Source organism: Pteronotus mesoamericanus, unplaced genomic scaffold (genome assembly GCF_021234165.1).
Source record: "Pteronotus mesoamericanus isolate MK-2021 breed Mesoamerican mustached bat unplaced genomic scaffold, CSHL_Meso_final contig_220, whole genome shotgun sequence".
Classification (NCBI taxonomy): Eukaryota; Metazoa; Chordata; class Mammalia; order Chiroptera; family Mormoopidae; genus Pteronotus; species Pteronotus mesoamericanus.
In genome coordinates this window covers 8,681,854-8,706,856 of record NW_026555091.1, presented here as the reverse complement: position 1 = coordinate 8,706,856, position 25,003 = coordinate 8,681,854, and the positions used below count along the sequence as shown (strand labels likewise).

Below are 25,003 nucleotides of genomic sequence, written 5' to 3'. Positions count from 1 at the left end.
TGTGCCTACAGCTCCAGCTCCAACAAAGAGAGGCCCGGCTCCAACCACATCCTGCGCGTTTATTGGGTGTTTCAATGCCTGCAGATGCATGTAATAGTATCAGGGCCTCTCACCTGTCCCCCCGGGAAAAGCAACTTCAACAACTACAGTGCGGTGCCCATATGCAGCTCCTTCTGCCTTCAGACTCACAGGCTCCACTGATCTCCAAAGTGACTTAGCTCAGCAGCTGATTCCCTGACCCCCTTCAGGGAGACGGTTCCATGAACTTGTGAGAGCGTTAGAAAGCTTTGTCACATTCTGCGTTCTGGACTGGGTCCCCCGATTGCCTAAGTAATTTTTGAATTTTCAGACATTAAGGTTCACTCGCTGGGCTGTAAATACCTCTAAGTCTTCACAGACGTGTAATGTCACGTACCAACTAGTAGAGCATCAGACAGAATAGTTTCATCGCTCCGAAAATCCACTCGTCCACACCCCCTCCCCCACCGCCCCCGAACCTCAAGCAACCACTGATCCATTTGCTGTCTCTACAGTTTTTATTTCTCAATGACCTATAATTAGAGTCATGCAGCATGACGCTTTTCAGACTCTCTTATTTTACTTAGCAGTACGCATTTAGGAGTCATCCATGTCCGTGTTTCATAGCTCATTTTTCTTTTCAGTTGAATAATTTTCCATTGTATGGCGGCACCGTGGTGTTTTATTCAGCCACCCATTGAAGACCATCTCAGTTGCTTCCAGTTTTAGGTGATCACAAATAACATTTTTATAAGCCTCCTCGTGCAGGTTTTGTGCGGACAGAAGTGTTCGCATCCACTTGGACGACTACGTCTGGCGTGACTGCTGGATTGTGCGGCAAGGTCATGTTTAGTTCTGTAAGAAACCGCTCAACTGCTGGGCCCGTCGCGGCTTCATTTGCATTTCCACCAGAAATGACTGGGAGTTCCTGTTGATTCACGTCCTAAATAACTAGCATTTGGGGTTGTCAGTGCTTTGGATTTCAGCCATTCTAATAAGTGGTAGTGGTAGTGCACCGCTGTTTTAATGTGCATTTCCCTCCTGACAGATGCTGCTGAGCGGCTCGTCTTACGCTGATTCGCCATCTGTATGCTGAGCTTGCCCTCCGCCATCGCAATTAGATTGACTTGCTTTTCTCATACTCACTTAAGAGAATGAAAGATTTTGGCGGCAGTGATTGATATCGAGGGAGAAGGGGAAATACCTTTGGATTCTAGGTATCTAAGGGACAGCCGGAGCTACTGAGATACAGCAGAGAGGCTGTGCGCGGGATGAACCCGGGATGAAAAGGGACAGGCAGTAGAGACACAAAAATGGAGTCGCGGCACACACGGCGTGCGCACGCCTTCAGCCCTGCTCTGGCTGGGCGGGCGAGGGGCACCGGCGCACGCGCTTCCCTCCCCGTCCCTTTTGTGCGGAAGAAGTTTTCTAACTTTTACAGCCACAGATCCTCTCCCTGGCCCCACCCCCACTCTGTGACCTAACGTGTTTATGAAGATTCTCTTTTGAAAATGACTGTGCATGAAAATATAAGAGAACAGGGCGGTAATAGACACATTGATACGGTGATAATGAACCCAAAGGAAATGAGAGTACTTTCTGATGACCTTGAGGCGCTACTGAACTCAGACGGGCGAAGGCACCCATAAGAACATGCTTGGGTCAGCGGCGAGAGTATTAGGACGCAGGGCCAGAGGAGCAGGCTTTGTAGAACTTGCGTGTCTCCCTCTGTAGGCGAAGCATCGACACGGCCAGGAAGATGGGATCAGCTCAGCCCGCTCACAGCCAGGAAGCAGCCCTCTGACGGCTTCCTGCGCGGCCCAGCCCCATGTTCCGCGGACGGAAATCGCGGGGACCCTATGCCTCCGTGCAGATGAACAAACGGGGGCTGCGCTCCCCAAGTCCTGCTTCCCCAGGAGCTTCGATAACTCTGTTCAGCCTCTTCAAGCCGGGCCATTTCAGGGGCTGACAATACTGAGTAACCGATGGGCAGAGCTTCAGGGCCAAGCCCTGGCTGGGCTCACCGAGGCCCCCAAGTCACTCATCCTGGAGTGACCGCACGGTCCCATCTCCGCCAGCTTGCCTGTCAAGAGCCGGCCACACCGCCTTTCCTACAATATCAGTAACCCCACGGACGAAATTATGTTCCAAAAGGCTTCAAATGGTAAAGTAAGAGGCAACGTAAAAGGTAAAGTAAATGGTAAAAAAAAAAAAAAGGGAAACGGTGGCCAGTCCCTCCTGGGGAAGAGCCTCCCCTCAGGGACTCATTGGGCTTCTTTTCAAGGCCTTTCTCCTCTGTCTCTTCCTCTGAGGCTGAGCAGGCCACTCAACCGTCCCCTGGCCTGAGCGCGGGGGAAGGGCTCTTGATTAGCAGCAGAAGTGATTGCACGGAAGGCTCTGGAACAGCGCAATCAGACGAGATCTCCGGGGGCCTGCTTGGAGAGGGGCAGAGCCTGTGCCCAAGCAGCCAGGCAACGGCCAGAGCGAGCGAGGGACTGAGACACAGCTCGGACGCAGCGCGGGAGAGGAGCGCACCTCTGAGACTCTCTTCTCACGGGCTCCGGAGCGCGGCGTCCCGCACGTCCGCCCAGGCGTCTGCTGCCGGGTGGGATGTGCGTGTTCAGTTTGATGAAGGCTGCCATTAGTGACGGACGGGGCATGGAATCCCTTCTTGCAAAAAAACCCCAAAATCACATAAAGGTGATTCGTGGCTTTGGCGTGTAGGTGAGTGCATCTGTCTTTCTGGAGGAAAACCGGCAACGCTTCTATTCCGCTTCTCTGGGGAGGCCTGCAGAGCAATGTCCCCAGTGTCCACAGGATGGCGTGGAAGGAACAGCCGCCCTCAGAGCCTCAGGCCCGGCGGTTACAGCTCGGCCCCGACGCGACCTGGGCGGGGCCGAGGAGAGGCTGCCTGGGGGGGTGAGGCTGGGTTTCTCTAACCCTTCCCCACTCTCCCTGGGTTTTTTCTGATAACACTGACACAGCTCACAATATGTGCTCAGCTTCATTTTGTGTGTAGAATAACAACGATAATGCAAAGCCTGATCAAATATTAAGGACACAAACAAAATTCTGATTAAATTGTGGATTTACCTTCTTCCGAGAGAAGAAACCCGTGCCAACTGATACACACAGGGGAGAGCAAAGGCCGGGGTGCTGTGGCCCCTCCTGGGGGCGTGGGGACACAACGTTCCAAACCCAGGTCTGCAGGGCAGTGGCAACTTCGTTAGATACTCGTCAGTGGGTAGATAACCCAAATACTCACATGGGAGGAGTTGTGCGAAGTACCACGTAGAAACAACTGAACAAGAGGGGCGCATGGCCACCCTGGGCCCCAGGGGGTTTGCACAAAAGGAAACAAGAGCTCCTGGCCACGAACTGCCAGGCCGTACCGCTCCAGTGAGAAAGGGCAGGATCCCCGGACAGTGAGGACTGAGCTGGCTCCACAGAAAACTCAGAGGCCTTTGCCCGGGAGGCCTGGGAAGGAGGGGCTGTTGGGCAGGAGGGTGGGCAGAGAGGGCGCGCGGCTGCTGCAGCCGGGAGCGTCCGGGCAGGCAGCAGCCGCCGCCACGGTGAGCTCGGGATTCACGACACAGGCCTCCCGACATCTGATGTATCCCTGGCAACCCAGGGAGCCCGCGTTGCATCATAATACCCATTAGAGTCCTTAGGGCGATTAAAAGGAGTGATGTATTGAAAGCGCATTAAACATCCTTGAATTATGGAAGTGACTAAACCTAGCAGATGACGCAAAGTTCGCTTTTTTGGTCTGCGGTTCCATTGGTTTTATTTTTGTTTGTGCTTTTAAGTGAAGAGTATTGCCTATGAGCTTTGCTCGTGAATGGAAAAATCAATCTTCTTCCCCACGGCCGGCGAGCAGGCCGTGCCAAACGCGCCACCGGACTTGTTTCTGCCTGGCCTGCCGCCTGCACAGAGGGGCCGCGCAGGGACGGCGGGGGCGGTGAGCCGCTGCCTGGGACACGCCAGCCGGGTCCTCTTGAGGCGGGCAGGGCGCCCAAAGGTGTCAGGAAAAGCTGGAGCGGTCCGCCCAGCTCACCGGGACCCAGGACGGCAGTGCAGCGCCGGGCAGGACGCAGGGAGCTGGCAGAGGCCGCCGGACGGGGGCAGCCTCTATCGGGCAGGAGCTCGGTGGGGACTCCAGGCACAGCGAGGACCACGGGCTGCTGAGCGCGGCCCTGGGGTGGAGCGTGGCTGCCAGCAGCGCGCCCCCTGGCGTTGGGGGTTTCAGAAAGACAGCGCGCGGGTCTTTGCCTTTTCTAATAAAACTTTATTCTTGAGCCCTGGCCCTTGAAAAGGGTAATTACTCTTCAAAATTAGGAAAAATGGAAAAGTGTGAAAAACGTTTTAAATCAACGACACATCACCTCTGAGAGAACCACTGAATCATTTTTTTAATATATTACTTCCAGTATTTGTGCCAAACTTTTATATAAACTTGAAATATAAATGTATGCATGATGCTTCCTGGGGCTTTTTCACCAAAAGTTACCTCTATAAGCCCATTAAGGAACCCTCATAAATATCTGAATCACTGCATAATTTTTTTTACTATATGGATATAGCAACAGATAAAGAGATAAACTCTACGTATTTGAAAAATTTAAACCTATATTAAACAACTCATAGGTCAAAAAAGAAATCAAAAAGTGATTTGAAAATATTTATATTTGAAAAATGACTACTTCTACCCACTGAACTTTAAAAGAAAATTCGTCGTCAGAAATGCTTGCTCTGTAAGAGAAGAAAGCCTGTTAGGAAGGACTAGGAACAGCCAACGCGGCGGCAGAGGAGCCCACGGAGTAGGTTAGAGCAGGGATCAGGGAAATACAAACAAGGCGGACTCCCCAACGCCAAAAGGAATGTATTCGACTCTCCTAATGGAACAGTCAAAGCAACGGTGAGCGAGCACAGCGAACACCGCAGAACCGCCCATCCTCAGCCTGGAAAGCGCAAGGCTCCTCTGCGCCTCATGCCAACTTTGTTTTAGACTGAAACACACGTCCGGACCGTAAATTGCCAACTCCTAGCGCTGTTCAAAGGCCAGCTTTTCTTGCTTACAGTGCGGAGCGGGGCAAGGTCTGGGGCCAGGGCTTTTCTTTGCACAGCAGGCCAGCAAGGAAGCGGACTCCGGCCTCCTTTGCAGAGCTTTGTTCCAACGGAGAAGAGTCTCCCCCGTGGGCAGCTCTGCGAGCTCAGGCCGCCGCTGCGCGGAAGCTCCCGCCCTGCTGTGCCCACCACTCGCCCCGGGGGCGCAGCTCCTGAAGCCCTGGAACCAGATGGCTGTCCCCAAATAACGGCCCTGCGGATCTGCGCTGCACTTGAGCTGTGGCATTTCCTTTTTTCCCTTTAAAAAAACTCAAGTAATCTAGTCCTGGTAGGAGAATAGGAAACACAAGTAAACAAACCTCAGAAAAGCCACAGAGAATTCCATTTTCTATAAAGAACCATACTTAATGTATTGGTTTATATTCTTCCAGGCTTACATGCATATACAAATATAATAAACCTATGCCTCTACTAATCTACATTTTTTCCTTAGAATGCAAGTCTCTCCTTGTGATAAATAAAATAGTATATCATTTTAAATAACTTCTGCTTTGAGTATGCCATAAATTAAAATTTTTTTTTTAGCTAGAGGCTAGAGAAGAAGCTCTATCAATAATAATGGACTCTTAAGGACAGAAAATGGCAAAAGATCTTGGGAGACCGTGTGGCTGAGTAGTTTATATTTTAATAAATGAATCAATTTACTAAAACCATTTGCAGCAAGTCTTCTGCGTACATGGCAATCTCCTAGGGTGAAAGAAAGGAGGTGAAGCAGGTAAGGATTATGATCTCACAGGCTTTCCTATGAAATGAGGGAAGGGACAAGGTCCTCGAATGAGCATTTATGCAACGCGCTCCAAAGCACATGAGAGCTTCCCAGGTGGCGTAAGAGCAATTGCAGAAAAGGTGTCATGATTATACAGAGAGGTAGCGATCCGCGCTGGGTGAACGGAAGGAGGCGCTGTGGGGAAAGTGGCATTTAACTGGGAGCTCCAAATGGATGCATCTCCGGTCCCAGTCGATTAGCAAAGTAAATGCTAATCGGGTAAGTAAAGAACAGCCATGCAGAACACGCGGCAGGGAAGACAGAGCTGAGCCTGGGCGCTCCCAGAATGCATTGCAGGAGAGACACACCTGGGCCTGGGAGCTCCCAGAATGCACTGCAGGAGAGACACACCTGCGCCTGGGAGCTCCCAGAATGCACTGCGGCAGAGGTTGCCTGGGAGTTCCCAGACTGCACTGCAGGGAGAAGGCACGGATGCCGGGGGGTCGGCGGACCGCCGCAGCTTCCGCCTCAGTGGGAAGAGGGGCCACGGGCTGGAGCTGTCAACGTCAAGGTCCACGTCTGGGTCCTCGCTGCTCTAAACGCAGCGCGGGAAGGCAGCAGTCAGAGCCGCAGTTAAAGCCATCACAGCTCCACGCCCCGAGCTCCCGGCTGCTTCAGCGTGATTTACTGGGCGCCGTAGAGGGCGCCCCCGCCTGTTTGCTCGGACCTGCCTGACCCGCTGGGACTCAGCGCACCCGGCCCGTCCCGCAGGGACAGTGCAACTAAGCGCTGGAAGTCACCGCACGTTCACGCGAATGAGCTTAGAGACTTTCTCGGAGCTCCACCATGGCCGCCTCGAAGGGGATGAAATGCAGGCAGAGCCCTGAAATGAGAAGCTGCGTGCAGGGGAGGCCCGAGTTCGTGGCAGAGCCCCAGCGGGGAGTTGAGGAGGAGGGGCGAGAAGAGGGGGTCTCGGGCCTGCCGAATGGCAGGCACGTGTGAACGTGCGCGCAGCCCGCACTGGAAGTCACCCTGCAAAACAGTGGCTGCTGTGGATGCGTCTCTAGCTATGGTGACAGGCGACTGCTGGAGGTTGAGAAGCAATCTGTTACACACACACACACACACACACACACGTCTTATATGTACATGGAGCGTGAAAGCGACGCGTAAAAGTTCGAAGCTTCTCTTGGGCCATCAAATTATCATCTTCTTACACAATGTCGTGATTTTCCAAATGCCCTTTTAAATGAACACTGACCAAGTGCCCTTCATACGGTTTTTAACATCAGTAAAAAGAGTGCGTCCCCTTCCCTCAGGACGTTACAATATAATAAAAGAAATTTTAATTCCATAAAACGTGTGCTCAGGTCCTTTCCACAGAACCCAGGATCATAAAATGCTTCCTCTATATCAAATATCTTGATCTGCCAAGCTCTGGTCACATAGGAGAGTGGAATATTAAAAACTCATTTTTTTCCCTTTTGGTGTGGTTAAAAGAGAAAACTATCATTATAACGCCTTCTTGTAGGAAGTGTCCACATAAATAGTCAGTGTCACACAACGGAACTCGGGCTGTCAGGGTCTGCACATAAAAAGGACCCTCAGCTACACGTGAATTTCTGACGAACACAGTATGGTTAGCGCCAGCTGTCCCCTGCAGTGCTTTGTGCGCTCCCCCAGCTACTGCAAGTGGAGAGGGGCCGGGCGAGAAGGCTGTTTGATCTCAGACTCTCCCCCGGGCGGGGCCTGGGCTGACCCGAGCGCCTACGCCAAGGGCTGTGGGATGGGACGATGCTCCTTCTGCGGCTCCCGTCCCGGAGAGGTGCGACTGACGAAAAATTTGGGGACGAAAGCTTTGAGGATTTTACGTGTGTTTCATGGACTTAAGGTTTTTAGCCTTCTTTTTCTAATAATTTTTAAAGTCATATAAGCTGTTTCCAGGTCCAATTAGCATTTAGAAGGATGTGAGGGAAAGCCCTCCCATTATACCAAGAAAGAGTCCAAAGCAAAGTTTTAAAAATTTCACCGAAGAGTTGAGGATGCAAAGAAACTGGAAAGAGTTTGTCTCTGAGGACAAGCCCCTCGGCGGGTGGGGGACTCGGGCCCCCTCTGGTCTTGAGGGAATCGGCGGCAGGTGTGGTAGAGGAAGCCAGCCAGAGGGAGGCGGCGTGTGAGGTGAGAAGCAGCGATGCCCACTACTGATAAGTCACCTCCGAGTCTGCAGAAAATGCAAAGGCAGAGACGGGCTTGTTCCCCAGGAATTCTTTCCTGCAAGGGTTTTGCTGGGGGCAGGGGGGCGCGGAGTGCAGAGTTATTGCCGTAGGCTGTCTGCGTAAATCCCCAGAACAGAACAGAGATCCAAACACATAGTCCATGGCAGACAGAATTTTGAAAACTTCTGAAAGTTGTTTTCATAGTGATGCTGGAAAAGGCAGGGTCCTCTGGAATGGAATATCCTTGACCTCTAACTTGAGATAAACCATAAAATTACCTTGAACTCCATCACAGAACTAAACACGGAAGCTAAAGCTATAAAGCATCAACAGGAAAGCGTGGAAAAATTGTTCTCAACCTTGGAGTTAGCACAGATACCTTAGAAAGTATACGCACAAAAAAAGCACTAATGAATAAAACATAAATTTATTAAGTTGGAATTTATGAAAATTTAAAATTACTGCTTTTCAAGAGACTGCTTAAACATGAAAACATGGACTTATAAATCTTTGTTTCCACGTTATTGTTAAAAATGAAAAAAAGCAAGCTTTTCAAACTTTTTTAAAACAATGAAAATGGGAGAAAATAGCCACAATTCTGGTAAGGAATTCTACCAAAAAAAGGTATAAACTCCAGGAGCAGTAAGAAAAGATAAACAACTAATTAAGAAAAGGTAATTGGAAACAAACTGCAAAACAAGATAGGCCAAAGGCAAAAAGCACATAAAAATGGGTCCAACATTGTTGAGTTAAGAGGCAAATGCAAATTAAAACCGCACCGAGATCTACTTCACATCCACTGGGGTGGCTGAAATTAAAAGAAACAAACAAACAATCACATCAGTGTCGACAAAGACACGGGGCAGCCGGGAAGCTTGAAAGTAGCAGGTGGAAGTGGAAAACATTTTCAGCCATTTTGCAAAGTAATGTCTTTTAAAGTTATACATGCACTTACCATAGACTCAGAAATTTTACTTCCCAAAAACGCAAAAACAGATATCCACAAGAAGACTTGTATAGAAATGCTCTTACCAGCTTTTATTCTGAAATCCAGAAACCGCCCGGGGAACGAAGCACCGACCGTGGCAGAGCCCGACGACAGAGCACCGCTCGGCGGTCAGAACGAGCAGCCTCCGGGGCGCAGAACACGTGCGGGCATCTCCGAGGCGGCGCAGTGCGCCAAGGGGCGGCCCGGAGGCTCCAGGGCGGGGCTGCAGCCACACGCCGGGTCCCGAACCAGCCAGGGGGAGGGGCTTCCTGGGACTGCGTGTGAGGGACGGCAGATAAGAGATTGACCAGAGGGGTTAATAAGGAACTTTTGGAAATGGAACAATGTATATACCTTGATTGGTGTGTTGGTGACGCATGTAGAGAGTTTGTCAAGGCTCATCAAAGCCTATAAAAATCTGTGCAGTTTATTGTAAATGAAGTCGGCTGGAAGTGATATGAGCGAGCTCCAGACCCCCAGAGGACCACGCTATGGGGGACCATAACGTGGCTGCGTTTCCTCTGGGGGTACCGTTTGTGGGACGCTGACCCCGTGCCTAGCACAACGTTGATACTCACAGACGCCAAAGGAAAGACCGCGAGTCTTCACAAATAAGTGCTGCTGCTGTGTCGAGTGGGAGCCAGTGACGTCGCTGGAAGCCAGCTAAGAAATCATTAAAGTGCTCTAAAAAGAGGAAAATGGGGGCAAATCCAGAAGCCACCAGACACAAATCTTGTCGTGATGCGGAGCTCACTCCCGGAGTGGAGACACGGGCCGCCTGTGCTGTGAGCCGCCCAGTCCCCTGAAACGCGCAGGGTTAACTCCAGTCCCGTTGGCTTCCTCGTTTCTCTTTTATCTGATCTGTAAATGTCTTTTGTAGTTACCTAAAAGCATACGCCAAGCATCTGTAGTGTGTTGTGTTTGCGCATATTTAAGTAAAGCTGCAATAAAAGGAACGTAAGTATAAACATTGCAGATCTGGGAGAATACTTTCTTCTTCTAAAGGCGTCAGCACGTCATTCAGAGCTGGGCTGCTGAGTGTGGCTGAACGGCAGCTGGAAGAGGCCCGGGCGCCTTGATTGGATGCCGGGCCGCCAGAAGCGGGCAGCGGCGCTGGCAACAGCGGCTCTCCGCACAATTCAGAAACAGTCCTGTCTCTGGGCGCCCAGAGCGGATCCGCTGGGGCGGCATGAAAGGAATTCTTGTGTAGAAAAAGCAGCGGCTTACATTCTAAGTGAGCAGGCACTTTGGAGAATACTGACTATAGGACAGAAGCCGCGTACAGTCTAACCATTATGGTGGGATTTCGGTGTCTCCAGACATACTTGGGGCCCCCATTTGAATTGTGATCTCACTGAGTCCCATCAGTGAATTGCTTTGTTTGTCAGGGCTTCTGAATTTGCAAGTGATAGAAAACTTCAATTCAAATCAACTTGGTGAAAACCGACATCGGGATATGTCTGCTTTGGCGACTGAAGACACCACTCGGAGCCCTTGCTGACGCAGCGCGACGTCGCACGGTGTTTTCCGGAGTCCATTTGTCGTCCCCTCCTGCGTCCATCCCCTCCTGTGCTGTGGGCACTGCGGGTGGAATCTGCAAGCCTCGCTGCCCCGGGAGGTCTGGCCATGATGTTTTTCTATGACTCAAACCCAAAGAAGAAAACTCGCGTTCTTGGATGGGTCAAGCGGATTCCTAGGTCCGACTCTCACTGTGTCAGTAAGATCCTGTGAGAGCCCCTGACCGTCCACGGTGGCCTGGTGACGGTGCCGCTGGCCGCACCAGGCGCGCTGCCCCGTCCCTCGCCGCCCAAGGAGCGGGTGTCTGCGAATGGACTGGGATTTGGTTCTCCGGTGGAAGATTAGGTTAGCGTTTGTTCCCATAAGAGAATGGATATTGGGTGCAAATATTTATTTACAGCCACGGCTTTCTATGTGCAGTTACCTGCGTGTGGCCCTGAGAGCCACGGAAGGTGGGTTCCAGGGCACCACCTGCCGACATGTGCGGATGCTCAGGTCCCTCCTACACAACAGTGTAGTATTTGCAGGTTGACCCACATCCTCCCGTATACTCTAAACTTCTCTAGATTCCTTATAATACCTAAGACAATGTAAAGTCTATGTAAGTAGTTGTCACATACATTGTTTAGGGGATAATGACAAGAAAAAAATGTCTGCACATGTAGCGATGCGAACATCCGGGGCCGAACTTCGGAGGACACAGCAGCAACAACGCCGACGCTTTTTCCCGCCATTTTCCATCCAGGCTGGTGGACTCCACGGGGACGCAGAACCAGCGGGTATGGAGGGCTGACTGTGCGGATATAAATAAGAAGACCTCTGATGAGTGAGTAGAAACAACATCTCTGGGGCACCAGGAAGATACATGCTCTGAATGCAAGTCTAGAAGGCGGCTTCGGCAGGTTTGAAAACCTCGCCGCAGGAGGACGCGGTCTCACCCTGGAGCGGAAGGCCCAGCGCTGTGCTGGGCCGTCCCGGGCGTGGCCGCAGGACCTCAGAGCTGTCTGCCCATCATCGACTCTCCAGATGAAACGAGCTCTGGCTGGCGGTTTAACGTATGCTGGGAGGTACGAGAGGGTCACCGAAAAATGGACCGCATTGAACGACTTGATGTGAAGAATAAAATGAAGGCTGTTGTTACCAGGCAGCTAAGACCAACTCCCCAAGTGCCCGATGGCGGAGCTGCGCCCACAGTCAAGCTCTGTGAGCCCCGGGGTCACCTCTCCTCTGACCAGCGGTGGGGACCTGCTGGGGAGCCCCTCAGTGGAACCCTCCAAAGGTGTTTTTCTGGAAGGTGGCGGGAGGGTGGGGGTGACAGGTACGGAAGGCACAGGCAGATCAGTAGAATCGGAATGGTTCTGGGCTCAAGACAACAGAGCGATTCCAGGTGGCCTTATGCCTGGTGCTCAGTGGAAGGAAGGAAGGGAGGGAGGGAGGGAGGGAGGGAGAGAGGAGGGAAGGAAGGAGTCTCTCATTAGCTGGAGATAGAACCGAATGTGCGTGTTCTTGGGCGAGAGGGGGAGGGGACGTGGCTGGGAGGCCCTGGTGAGGGGCGGGGGAGGGGGAGAGAGCGCTGGTGCCTTTGCAGGGTCACCCTGCGTGGCCGTGGCTGTGCAGGCCTGGAGGTGGGAGCGGGACAGGAGAGGGAGACAAAGGCACGATCAGAGAAAGCACTCCATGTTCTGTGGTTTGTATCTCCTCAAATCACCTGATAAGCACCTGTCACTGCCTGACTACAGGCGAGGAGGCGCAGGGACGACTGGCCAGGCGTCTCAGGGTGACTTAGGGCAAGGGGGGCGGGCATGGAAGGTGAGAGAGAGAATCAAGTATGTGCGGGGCTATCTTACCAAAAAAAAAACCCTGCAGTGCGGGTTTGCGGTGGGGGTGGGGCGGGCAGCGGGGCAAGAGGCTGTGGGAGGCGCCCTGGGCAGTTTGGTGGGGGCTCTTAAGCTGCAATGGAGCTGCCTCTGCCCGCTGGTAGCCTCCCGCGGAGCAGAACTTTATCCCTTAACAGCCAGGCCTGCCCTGCGCACATCCGTAAAAAGCCCTCCGAGCGCCGAAGGCCGCTTCTTCGCCCACTGAGTTGAGTTAGTGGTTGACCTTCTGCATGAACCAGCAAAATCCTGCTGAACCTCAATTTCAGGTGGACGTGGCTTTTGCTTCCTCTGCCTCCAGAAGATGCAAGTTTCACAGCTCTTCTTTTTCCCTGGATCAAGTTCCGATCTCAAGTCGATGGCGGCTTTGCCCACGGTGGGAACTAAGTGAAAGCAACACTCATGTCTTGGGTCCCAGCGATCAGCCGTCGGCTGGACATGGTGAGGGGCTCTGCCTTTCCTGCGAACGCGGCACAGACAGCTCCCGGGGCGCCTCGCGCGGGGTCCCAGGAGCCCCGCCCCGCCCCGCCCTCCGCCTCCCCAGGCGCAAAGTGCGTGGAGCGCTTGCTGCCCCCGCGCATCTGCTCCGCAGCCCGCGCCCAGCCCCGCATCTCCTTTTAGTCACCCTAACCTCCTTCCACGTGTTATTTCCGGCTCCTTTCTGCTCACGCTCAAGCCACAGACACGCCCTCTGCCCACGGCCTCGCCTCCTCCTTCCAGCAGCAGATCCAACGTTCCCAACCGGGCGTCTCCCCTGCCTCAGCTTCTGTCTTGGTCCTCCGATGTGCCCCCCCGCCCCCCACGCACCTTGCCTTAGGCCTCCCTCCGAGGAGAGCCCGCTCCTCCCACTCCCTCCTCCTCCCGGCCTGAGGCGTCTACCAGCCAGGGAACCCCGTGCCTTCACATGCGTGCCCGTGTGCCTTGATCCGCAGAGAACAGCAGCTGGGCCCTGTCCTGGGCCGGGCTGGCCCAGGCACGTGCATGCCATGCAGCCCCAGGAACTGAGCCAGGGGCGCCCTCATCACCCTGCCTTCTTAGGAGTGAAGCCGCATGGGGTCTGCGGAGTCGGGGCGCTGGGGGCCGGCGGGCCTCTTCCCTTCGCGTGACAGGAAGGGAGAGGAAGGGCTGCGAAGGCAGAGGAGGCTCGTTGCATAGGAACCGTCCACCCAACCCCGGTGCGTGCCTTCTCTCTCTCTCTCTCTCTCTCTCTCTCTCTCTCTCTGTCCCTTGTTCGTTTGATGCAGAAGGAGAAGGAGCGTCTCCCCCAGGCTTCCTGTGGCCTCCCTGTCCCTCCAGCACCTACTGAAATCTGGCCTGTCCACTGTGAGGTTGGGCGGGGGGGGATTTGTCTCACAGCAGCCCCCACAGCCCAGGGCCCGAGCATGTGGGGCAAGGTCCCCTTGTTTTTATGCATCTGAGCATTTTCAGTGATTCCAAGGTGACAGGGCTAGGAACCAGGGCCCTGGGAAGAGAGATCTCCGCGAAAAGTCTACCGTAAGGGCTCATTTCAGCAGTCGCCTTTCTCCCTTTATCCAAGAAAAGCGGCACATTTCTTGACAAAGATCAAAGACTAGAAACAAATCTGAACCGCACAGGCCTGGCTGTAGGTCCAGCCTAGGAACAAAGTTGGTCATCAACGTTTCTGTTTGGGACAGAAAGGCCAGTGGGCGGGCACCAGGGGGCTGGTGGGTACAGCAGCGAGTGGCAGGTTTTCAGAAACGACGCTGTGCAGATTTTGTTTGAGTTTCTCACTGTTACACGCGGACCCCTCTGGGTTTGTGAAGCTAAAGAGGAGAAAACTCCCAAGAGTCTGCGAAGCCAGCCCGGCCTGCGAATTCCAAATCCAACACCGTGGGGTCCAAGTTTTCCAACAGCGTGGAAACCAAGCCGCCCACAGTGGGGAGAGCCGGAGGGGCCCCATTAGGAAGGAAGGAATTGAAGAAAAGAATGAAAGGAACGGGGTTGGGGGTGCCCAGACGAGAGGTCCAGTGGGGAGTGGCAGGGAAGGAAGGGGAATGGCAGCTTCGGTCAGGCTGGCGGCTGGACGCGGAGCGGGGGACGCGGCCGCGCGCGAGAGTGACAGGTAGGTTGCGTCTCCAGGAAGGGGGGCAAGCGGGCGGGAGGTCCCGCAAACCCCAGGCAGCGCGGCCGCGGCGGCGGGGGGAGCGGGGAGCGCGCGGAGCGGGAGGCGGCTGCGGCAGGCGAGCCGGGCGCGCAGTCTCCCAGGCCGGCCCCGAAGCCACTCGCCCGCCGCGCTCCGGGCGCCTCCCCTGCCTCGGACGCGCCGCCGCGGCCAGGCATCCCCGCTGCCTGGTCTGGGGAGCTCCTGCCGGAGGGGAGTGGCGGAGTCGAGCTGCGGCTGTCCCGGGGCGCGCTTCGTCGCGGCGGCGCGGGGACGAGACCCGGGCATGAGCCGCGGAGGGCGGCGCGGGCTCTGACGCTGGTTGGGCAGCCGCTGCCGGCCGCCGGCTGCGCGATGAGCAAGCCCGCGGAGACGCCCTAGCCGGGTGCACGCGCCGGGCGGAGCGCGCAGGTGGGGCTGCGCCCTCCGCGGTGCGCCCCGCGCGGGTCCCCAGCTGCCCGGAGGATGGGTGCCAGCGCCCGGGGGCCGCGCCCTCAGCGGCTGCCTCCGCGCCCGCCGCGAGCCCGGAGTCCTGCCGGCGCCCTGCGATCATGTACGTAGGCTGGGCGCCCAGCCCCAGGGTGAGGGTACACGTTGTGTGTCCGCTCCCGGGGCGCCGTTCAGCCCCCGTGCCGCTGGGGGGAAGCTTCCCCCTCCCCCAGCTGGTAAATATGGGTGATTCGCCCGGGGCTGAGGTCCTCCGGGCCTGGGCTGGGAGTGAGCGGAGGACGCAGATGACCCGGTGAGGGGGAGGGAGACACACGGAGCTCGCTCATTTGGGGGGGGGGGGGTCGGAAGGGGAGGTGGAGGGTGGCTGGGTAGCCTGCACCCTGCGGTATCTTGGGATCTCTGGACCCCTTTGGGCTGCAGAAACTTTGGGATCTAGAAAGGCTAAGGGGGCAGCGGCAGGGAGAGGGGCTGGCGACCGCCCTGCGCCCCCGTCCCCAGCTGCCTCCACCGCAAACTTTAGCGTCCCGACCCCCCTCCTGGGTAGAGAGTAATTAGGAGGCAGAGCGCCTCGGCCCGCGCGGGGTCTGCTCTCGGCGCCCCAGTCGCGGAGCAGCGGGCTGGGCGCTGCGGCCAGTGCGGAACCGGGTCTTCGGAATCCCCCCACCCTCCCGGGCAGCGGCGGTCAGGGACGCGCTCGCGGGCAGGGCGCCGGGGGAGGAGGCGGGAAGCGGCGTCTGCTCCCCGTACTGGAAGCGTTTGCAAAGTTGTTGGAAATGAACCACGGGGTCCTCGCAGCTTTTGTGTAACCCCCTGCGGTCCCTGGGGTGGGGTTGGTCGGGGGGTCCTGCTTGGCTCCCTGCACGGTCGTGCGTGTCCAGCTCCACAGCGGCATCCTCCATTTGGTAACTTTTGGGAATACGCGGCCAGGGCCCAGGGAGGGGCACCCTGCGAACCCGAGTTCCGTGGCCACCCTCGAGCGCGCCGGCGGGGGCCGTGGGGGCTGCGGCCCGGCCGGCGGCTTCCCCGCGGCCCCGCCAGCTGCCCTAGGCCGTCTCGGCCGCCCGTCACGACTGCGGGAGAGACACCGCGGCGGGCGCTTCCCTGGAACTTCGCCTCCGCGCCTGGTCCCGCGAGCAGGGATGCCCAGGGAGCCCGGCGGGGCGCGGACGCCGGGCCGGCGGCCCCCGCCCGCGCGGCCCCGCTCGGCCCTCGGAGCGCTGCGGGAGCCGGGCGGCGCGGGCCGGGCGGGGGCCGGGGCGCGCGCGGGCCGCGGGGCTCAGCTGTGCTGCTGTTCTCTCCACAGGGACGGCGGCTCCCGGCTGGCGGCGGCGCGCCCCCGGGCTGTGAATGCGACTCGCCCCTCGGCCGCGCTCCCCGCCCGCCCGCCCGCCGGGACGTGGTAGGGACGCCCGGCTGCACTGCGATGGCAGTTGGCGCGCTGTCCAGTTCCCTCCTGGTCACCTGCTGCCTGATGGTGGCTCTGTGCAGCCCGAGCATCCCGCTGGAGAAGCTGGCCCAGGCGCCGGAGCAGCCGAGCCAGGAGAAGCGCGAGCACGCGTCTCGGGACGGCCCCGGGCGGGTGAGCGAGCTCGGGCGCCCGGCGAGGGACGAAGGCGGCGGCGGCCGGGACTGGAAGAGCAAGGGCGGCCGCGGGCTCGCCAGCCGCGAGGCGTGGAGCAAGCAGAAGCAGGCCTGGGCCGCCTCGGGCGCGGTCGCCAAGGCCGGGGACCTGCAGGTCCGGCCCCGCGGGGACACCCCGCAGGAGGAGCCCCCGGCCGCCGCCCAGGACGCGGCCGGCCCAGACCCCGCGCCTGCGACGGAGCCGCCCGAGGAGTACGCGTACCCGGACTACCGCGGCAAGGGCTGCGTGGACGAGAGCGGCTTCGTGTACGCCATCGGGGAGAAGTTCGCGCCCGGCCCGTCGGCCTGCCCGTGCCTGTGCACCGAGGAGGGGCCGCTGTGCGCGCAGCCCGAGTGCCCGCGGCTGCACCCGCGCTGCGTCCACGTCGACACCAGCCAGTGCTGCCCGCAGTGCAAGGAGAGGCGCAACTACTGCGAATTCCGGGGCAAGACTTACCAGACGCTGGAGGAGTTCGTGGTAAGGGGCGCGGGCGTGCGGGGCGACTTGGCCCCTCCCGGAGCCGGGATGGGGGGTTGTGGGTTTGCTCGGAGCGCTGTGTGCCCCCGCTGCCGAGAACGGGCGCCCTCGGCGCTCCAGCGGAGGCAGTGCCGGGCCTGGACCCCCTAACACCACCCCCAGCTTCGGTGCAGCGGCAACCTCCGGAGCCACGGGGCCCCCTGGCGTGCATCCCTTTTGCCTGCCCTGTGGAAGGGCTTCCTTGGCGGGAGCCCTGCCGGCTCCGGAGGGGCAGGCCCGACCGCTGTTGGCTGTGCTTCTGGCAGGATGTCCTGCCTGCTCCTCCGGGAGAAGTGTTGTCTTTGAAATGCCCAACCGGCTTTTGGACACAGGGTGACTTGCCCTGCCATTTGGGACACATTTCTTAAGCTAATAGCCAGTCAAGAGAGGTGGTGCATATAAATAAGCCATTTCCCCAGAGTATGTGTTGGGGGACCACGCACATAGTCTAAAAATTAGAAGAAAATGCTTGCTCATTGGATGCCAGAACCCAGTGGTCAGCAAAAACAAGAAGCCAGTTCAGGGGTAAAGAAATGTTGTGTTTTATAGGAGCGCTAGTAAAAACACCACCGGTGGCGGCCGGCTCCCAAATGCCAGCTGTGTGTCTGGCTCCCGGCGGCTTCTCGAACCTCCGTTGGCCGAGTTACCCCTCAGAGCACGCTATCGGCTATTTTCTGGTGTCTCCGCTTCATGGCGAAGAGGAAACCGAGACACAGAATGTTTGAGTAACACGTCGCAGGCAACGCGGCTCCCCGGAAACAGCCGCACGCGTCCAGCGCAGCGGGTCCGCCCTGGGGCCTGTGCGTTCGCCCCCGGCGCGCTGCTGGAACCAGAAGCCAGTGGGCAGGGGGGCGCTGGCCCCGCGGGCGCTCAGGGAGGCCTGGCTCTCTCCACTGGCGGGCCTGGGAGGCACCCATGTGCTCTCCATCCATTCCGACCCCCCAAGGCAGGCTCACCCCGAGGCCCGCCTGGGCTTGGCCTGGGTGCACTGACTCGGAACGCCGGAGGTTTGCTGGGCTGCAGGAGGCTTCCTGGGACCTAGAGCCCCCAGAGCCGAGCAGGAAAGGCCGGGTGGGTGTGGGGGGATCCGGCTGGAGTCCCCCGGGACGGAGCCACTGAGCAATGGAGACTCAGGGCGTCCCCAGGGAGTGAGTGGACGTCCGGAGATTTGGGATTGGAGTCCCGAGCGCTGTAGAAACAGAGAGCCAGGAGGGCGGAGCGCCAGGCAACGCACGAAGTGTAGAGAGAAACCCCAGGATCAGCGCCAGGAAACGTGGGTCTCCCTTCTGGCTTTGCCACTGGCCAGCTGCGTCCCCTCTGGGTTTCTTTTCTCCCCCTGGTGAGACAAGGGCCCGCGCCCCCTCGGCTCACGGGAGCCGACGCCACCACTGCTAATCCTCACAGTCCGGGCCTTGGCCCTTGGAGAACCCAGGAAACTTCAGTGAGAAACGCCCGGGAGCCAGGCCCCAGCCCCACCCCAGAGTGAGCCAGGCCGCGCCCCCAGGTGCGTTGGGTGCTGCCCGGCAGCGCGGAGGCTGGGACGGGGCTGTGGGCGCGGACCCACCGAAGCTCTCCTCTTGAGATCTGGGTTCCCAAGAAAATCTAAGTGTTGTAAGATCGAAGACAAGTGGTTAGTTTTTGGTTATTAACACGCGTTATTGCTCAGTATGGAGTTGCATAGCCCTTTCACGAAAGGGTCCCATGAGGAAGGCTGAGGTATGATTAGGGTTTTGATCCGCAACGTCCAAACACATCGCAGAGCCGGCATTTGTGTCCCTGAACCTCGGCTGGAAGGATGACGTCAGACCCTGTTCCGGAACTCACTGCCAAGCGTGGGTCGCCCTGCGGCTGCCTTTGGGTTCGCGGCGGGGGCCTCTTACTTGGCTCTGGTTTTCGAAACCTAGTCACCAAGTGGAATGCGCGTCCACCTCTGGAGGTGAGAGATGACAGGTGACAGCAGCGAAGGAGAGGCTGCAACGAACACAATCTTGGGAAGGATTAAAGGACCCGTTTTAGAGCATTACCTGCATCTTTCCCCTTCCAGTGACTCTTTGCTCTTCACTTCCGCCCAGTCGTTTCCGGCCACGAGTCTGCCCCCGGGCAGGAAAGTCGCACGGCAGCTGTGGCCGTCTACCTGTGAGGCGGCTCCTGCCGTGCACACAGCCACGCGGCAGTTTCAGTTCTGTTAGCGTCGGGGAGACGTCCGCACGTTTCCCTAGTTCCATGGGGCTCTCTGTCCATCCGCCAGTGCCGCTGTTTTGGTTTCCTTCCACATCAAGAGAGGATGCTTTCTTCGGGGTGTCAGAGGGAGGAATGGAGGAAGGGCCTAGGCCAGGGGTGTCCAACCCTCAGCCTGCGGGCTGCATGCAGCCCAGGGTGGCTGTGAACGTGGCCCAACACAACATCGTGAACTTACTTAAAACATTGTGAGATGTTTTTGTAATGATATGTTGCAATGTATTTAACGTGTGGCCCAAGACAACTGTTCTCCTTCCAGTGTGGCCCAGAGACGCCCAAAGGTTGGACACTCCCGGGGGGTCAGCCGAAAGCCCAAGGGGTCTGCGAGGTGCACATATGGAGAACTGAGCGCCAGGGCACAGCTGCTGTTCCCGTGCCCGCTCGGGGGATCCTGGGCTGCGGAAGGGGAAGTCGGAGCCTGCGGTTCGCAGAGCGCGGCACGCGTGGAAAATGAACAGGGGGTGCGTTCGCCGCCCAAAACGTCAGCGGGGGTACAGCCGGGTCAGGCTGGGCACACTGTGTCCCCTAGCAAGGAAGGAGAGGCGAGGGAAGCACAGTGGCGCTTGGAGAGTTTGTTTTCTGCGTCCCGAGAGAGGAGGTCCTGACGGGCGCCGGGTGCCCGCTGCGGGGCTGCAGGGAGAAGCAGACCGAACGCCAGGTTCCCCGCCTGGGGCCCGGGAGGCGCCCTTGGTCCGTCCCTGCCTTCTCGCGCTTCTTTCCGTGGGCCTGTGTCGACTGCTGCCTGCTCTGCCCAGGTTTCTCTGCATGTCACGCCTGCCTCCCGCTCCCCCGCCATCTCTCCCTGTCCCTTACCCCACCGAAGCTCCCGTTTCTTACAGCCCGAGGAGCTTGGCCAGATGTGAGCAGGAGACCTCCCTCATTGCTTCAGCAGAACACCATTCAGCTGCTAATGGCGATTACAGTAATATCCTCATTCATCCAGGATGTTTGCAATTTAGTTTGTTTATCTGAATAAGGACGCAGTTACCAGTAGAATTTCCTCCCCTGCCCCTCAGATTGACCAAGTGTCCTGTTCTTCGGCTCCTCCCTGCAGGCGTCCAAGCTCGGAATAGGCAAGTCTGTCTGTTGTTTCTCTTGCTTATAATTGAAATGATTCCATTTGGACCAACAAAGGACACTGTTCCTCTCGTGGGCGCCCCGACCCCCTGGGGGATGGTGACCGTAGAACTGGGGTCTGCAGGCTTGTCTCGCTGTTTTGTACCCGTGGAGGTTGCGTGAACCCCTGAGATGGGACGCACAGGAGAACCAAGGCTGCGGGCAGCGGCTGCTGTTGGCCGGCTGATGCCCATCCGGACAGTGCGTCCGCACTGGCCACCGCAGCCGGTCAGGAGCTCTGATCGGCCATGGGACGAGCCATTGAAGGAAAAGGAAAAAATGAATGATGAATGAGGGCAGGACAGAGCTTGAGGACTGCTGGCCTGCGGCGGCGGGAGGCCGCGCAGCAGGAGAAACGCGTTGAGCCCCCTGAGTCCGGCGGCCGCCCACCGGCCTTCAGCGTCGACTTGTGACCGACACTGTTGCGAAGTCGCGTTTCTAGAAGTGTAATAATGAATAAAACCTTACGTGGAATTTGGATGCAAAAGATCCATCTAAATGCATCTCTGTTGCCATTATGATGCAGTGCCTGTGAAGAGGAAGACGCGATTCTTCACGTTTTCAAAGCAGTGGAGTTTACAGTCTGTTGGCTGATGGTTCTTCACATAAAGCAGAGCTGCCGTCGCTGAGCTTTGCCGCATCACACGGACCCAGCTGCGCGCAGCTGATGTTCTTTTCATCGTCAGCCTGGTGCTTGCGCTGCCGCTGCCCCCGCGTCGGCTCGGGTTCCCAGTGAGAGTCGGCAAGCCCTGGACCCCTCGGGCGGCTTCCCTGGACCTTCCGCCCAGGTCCCTAACTCGGTGGGGGAACCACAACCTGCCTGACTGCGTGGGCATGCTCCACGCAGCATGGATCGGCCGACATGGTGGAGGAAACGCCGTGACATTTGACCTTTCATAATGGGAAGAAGGAAACCAATGCTCACTCAGCGCCTGTATGCTTTGCAGATCCTCTTGGTGATTTACACAACAGACCGATGAGGTGGTATTTTATTTTAAAAGAGAGAAAACTAAGGTTCAAGTCGGTTAAGTAATCGAATCGAAGTCATCGAGCTGGTCAGCGGTGGAGCTGGGATGGGAGGCCTGGCCCGGTGGGCTCTGAGGTGGTGCCCTTCCAACCGTCCCGCCTTGTCTCCGTGACCGCAGGGTGACGAAGCGGCATTCTCCGCGTGTGGCCCGGGGACTCTCCAGTGCATGGAGAAGGGAAAGCCGTGCAGGCTGGGAGCACCTGCCTGCGCTCACGCGCAGTACCTGCCGGACGGGTTTGGTGAGGTGTCAGCGCGTGTGGACTGTCTGTCCCAAGCCGTGCAGGACGGTGGGCGATCCATGCCCTTCACGGCGGGGCGTCTTGAGCTGCGGTAAGAACCGAAGCTTTTGTGCCGTCAGCTCCCAGAGGGCACGGTGAGTGACCCCTATGGGCAGCAGATGGGACATCGGTCTCCAGGCGTGGCCAAGGCCTTGGTGATCCACAGGCCCATGGGGCAGACACGTGGCCAGAGAGCTGGCTCCCACCCAAGGCAGCGCTCTGCTTGGCGCCCAGCACAGAAGCATCGGTTTGACGAGTGCAGATATTTGCCAAAGGAGAGGTTTGCACAAATACCCAGGTTGCCCAATTGCTGTGAAAACAGGATGATTCCCAGGTGGCAGCCATCTGCTGGAGCTGAGCCGGCTGTCCCTTCGAAGGGGCGTCTGCCCTCCAGCTGACCACACGCCCCTTGGCCGCCACTTACCTGTGGCCCTTTGGCCACGTGGATCTGTCCTGTCTCTCTTTGCACAGGTAGAGAAATTTCATCTTAAGAAACAAATGCTTTATTCAAAATGATACAGCCAGCCGGTAGGCGAGGGCACAGGGGAGCCCAGGTCCCAAGCTGCCAAGCCCCACCGCGTGGGTCTGAGTGGGGAGAGTCGGCCCTTGAAGGCCCACTCGCGCTTGAAGGACACAGTGCCCGCCCCCGAAAGCCGTTGGTCGGTCTGGGGCCTTGTTCCATTTCACCCTCATGCCCTGGGTGGTTCTCGGAGCCTCCTTACTTTTCGGTGGTAAAAATGGGAGCATATCCTGCTTATCTGTCACATTATGAGAAGTGAGTGAGATGTATGCGAAAGCAGTTTGAACCTGCTCAGCTCTGGAGGAGCCCGCGGCTGGGTGGGCGTGCCGCGGCGGGGCGGGCGCAGAGTGTGCGTCTGGCCGGAGGCGGCCGCCCCCCGCGCGGTCTCCCGCCTCCAGGAAGGCGGCCCCGGAGGCAACGGGCTCCCTGGGGTGGTGTTTTCCTGTATGTACTTCCTTCTCAGATGGTATCTCCACCTCTGGTAAATTCCAAGTAATAATAATAAAAAAAAAAAGCCTTGCATTTATTTATTCAAAATAGTGTTGGAATATTTACCTGCCAGGGACAGGACTGGATACTGGAGACACAGCGGCGACCCACCGGGTCCCCTGGAAAACGGGCAGCGACCTATAGCCGGTGAAGCGTGCTGGGGTGCCGGGGGCCTCGGTGGGGACACGGCGGGAACCAGGCCTCTCGCCTCTGTTGCCGTGGTGGTTTGGGATGACATGACAGAAGAGCCCAGGGAGGCTTCCTGGGGAGAAGACCGGAGCCTGTGCCCCACGGGGCGATTGTGCGTTGGAGGGGAGGCTGACGCAGCCTGTCGCCATCTTTCCTGGCCCGGCCCTGACCGCGTCGCTGGAAACCCTCGCTGCTGCTCGTCTGTTCCACGCCTGACATCCTGCCAGCTGGACTTCACTGAGCGTTCTATTTCTGTCGGGCACTGGGGTGCAGCCAGGACACAGAGTGCCTTTTGAATCTGCAGGAAAGGATGCTGTCTGGCATCTGCCCCGGCCCTGTGGGCGCGCTCCGAGGCCCGCGGCCCGCGGACAGGCCGGCGGCGGGAAAGGCAGGTGCCGGCGGCTGAAACGATGCTGCTGTGAACGCGAAGGGACCACCGCCCGCTGGGGGCCCGGAATAACAGCCTGAACACCCACCACGCGCAGACCTCAAGAAATCCTGAATGTCGCGTACGATTCTTCTTCTTAAAAGCTGCAGCGGCTAAAAAAGTAAGAGCAGTTCGTCCTGAGACGTGGAAGCCAGAATCCGGAGAGGAAATTCAGTCTTGTAGCGGCAGGTGTCTGAGGGCTTCCGCTGACACCTGGGCCGGGACCCTGGGTGCCCTCGGCCGGGCTGGGGCAGGTGACGCGTCCAGGGCCCTGTGCAGAGAGAATCAGATCAGACCAGAAGGTGTCGCACCCAGAGCCCGTCCTGCCCAGGGGCGGGGCAGACACGCGCCCGGACGGCCTGGGCCGTGTGCGGAGCCGAAAGGCCTTTCCTGGACGGTTGCCGTCTGGAGTGTGCGCCCCTCTGGGGGTGTGAGGCCCAGATCCGTGCTTCTCTGAGTGGTTCAGAACGCCCAAGCGGGATGCTTTTGTTTAAAGGGGTTCCAGGCTGGTACCTAACAAAGCAAACGCCCTTGGCTGTGAAGAATCCCCTCAAAGAGTGTTCTGAGGAGCGATGTCAAATAAATTACACCCAAGAAGAAAGAGCTTCGTAAGCAAGAGTCAGCTGAGGCGGGCAGTCAGATCAGACCCGGATGCCGGGCATAAATGAGAGCACTTAATATGCAGAAAGAAACCCGCGCCAAAGTCAAACGTGGGGGTGAACGGTACCCGCGCCCCCGAACCCCAGTCAACTTAACAACAAGAACAGAAACAGAGCTCGCATAAAGGAATGATATAAAGATCGGATCGCTGTTCCATAGGAGGGTTGCCCAGTGGGTTAGACAGGGATTCCAGATAATTTCGTGAGCCTGCAGGTAGATCTGAGTCGTGACCCGGAGTGAACTCCGGGGACGTAGACAGGGCGCAGGGAGGGCCGTTAGGATAAACAGAGAGAGAGGACCTGAGGCGCCGTCAGATTCGAATTCTGACAGAGGAAGTGGAGATCGTGGGAGAAGCGGACGGACAGTATCCAGGACTCTGGCTGACGGGCCACTGTCTCCTAATTCGTATTTACATAATCTAAGCTCGTGGACGTAAGCACACAGCCGCACCTCGCAGGCTGCAGCCACGCTGTGGACCCCACGGCGAAAGAGCAAGGTTTTAAGAGCGGCGGAGAGAAAAGACTTCATCTACCAAGTAATAGTGAGTAGGTTGTCAGCTGACATCTTGGCAACAGGAGAAAAACCCCAGACAGGAGAAGAACGTCTTTAAAGAACAAAGAGAATAAGTGTTAATCTGATTTCTGTATCCAGCAAAACCGTCTCTCAGGAGTGAGCCTGAACAAAGATATTTTCACCAAAACAGAGAGCACAGCACCAGAAATCCTTTACTAACAGGACTGAAAAATGCAACCCCAAGGATGAAATGGGGACAATGAACATGATCCCAGAAGTCAAGTCACAGAGCCAGGGAGGCGCAGAGCGAAACCTGTTGTTCACTTAGCCACAGCGCCGGGTCCGCAGCCGCGGCCCCGCGGACCTGGCAGGGCAGCCGGCACACGGTGC

General features: G+C 57.5%; 1 protein-coding gene across 1 annotated transcript in view; it reads left to right on the top strand.

Moving 5' to 3' along the window:
- The first annotated feature begins 16,442 nt into the window (after positions 1 to 16,442).
- Positions 16,443 to 25,003, top strand: part of VWC2 (von Willebrand factor C domain containing 2) — a 43,725-nt gene continuing 35,164 nt past the window's right edge. The window contains exon 1 of the mRNA XM_054571282.1: positions 16,443 to 17,117. Coding sequence (XP_054427257.1) covers positions 16,443 to 17,117 — 675 coding nt within the window. The remainder of the gene's footprint in view (positions 17,118 to 25,003) is intronic.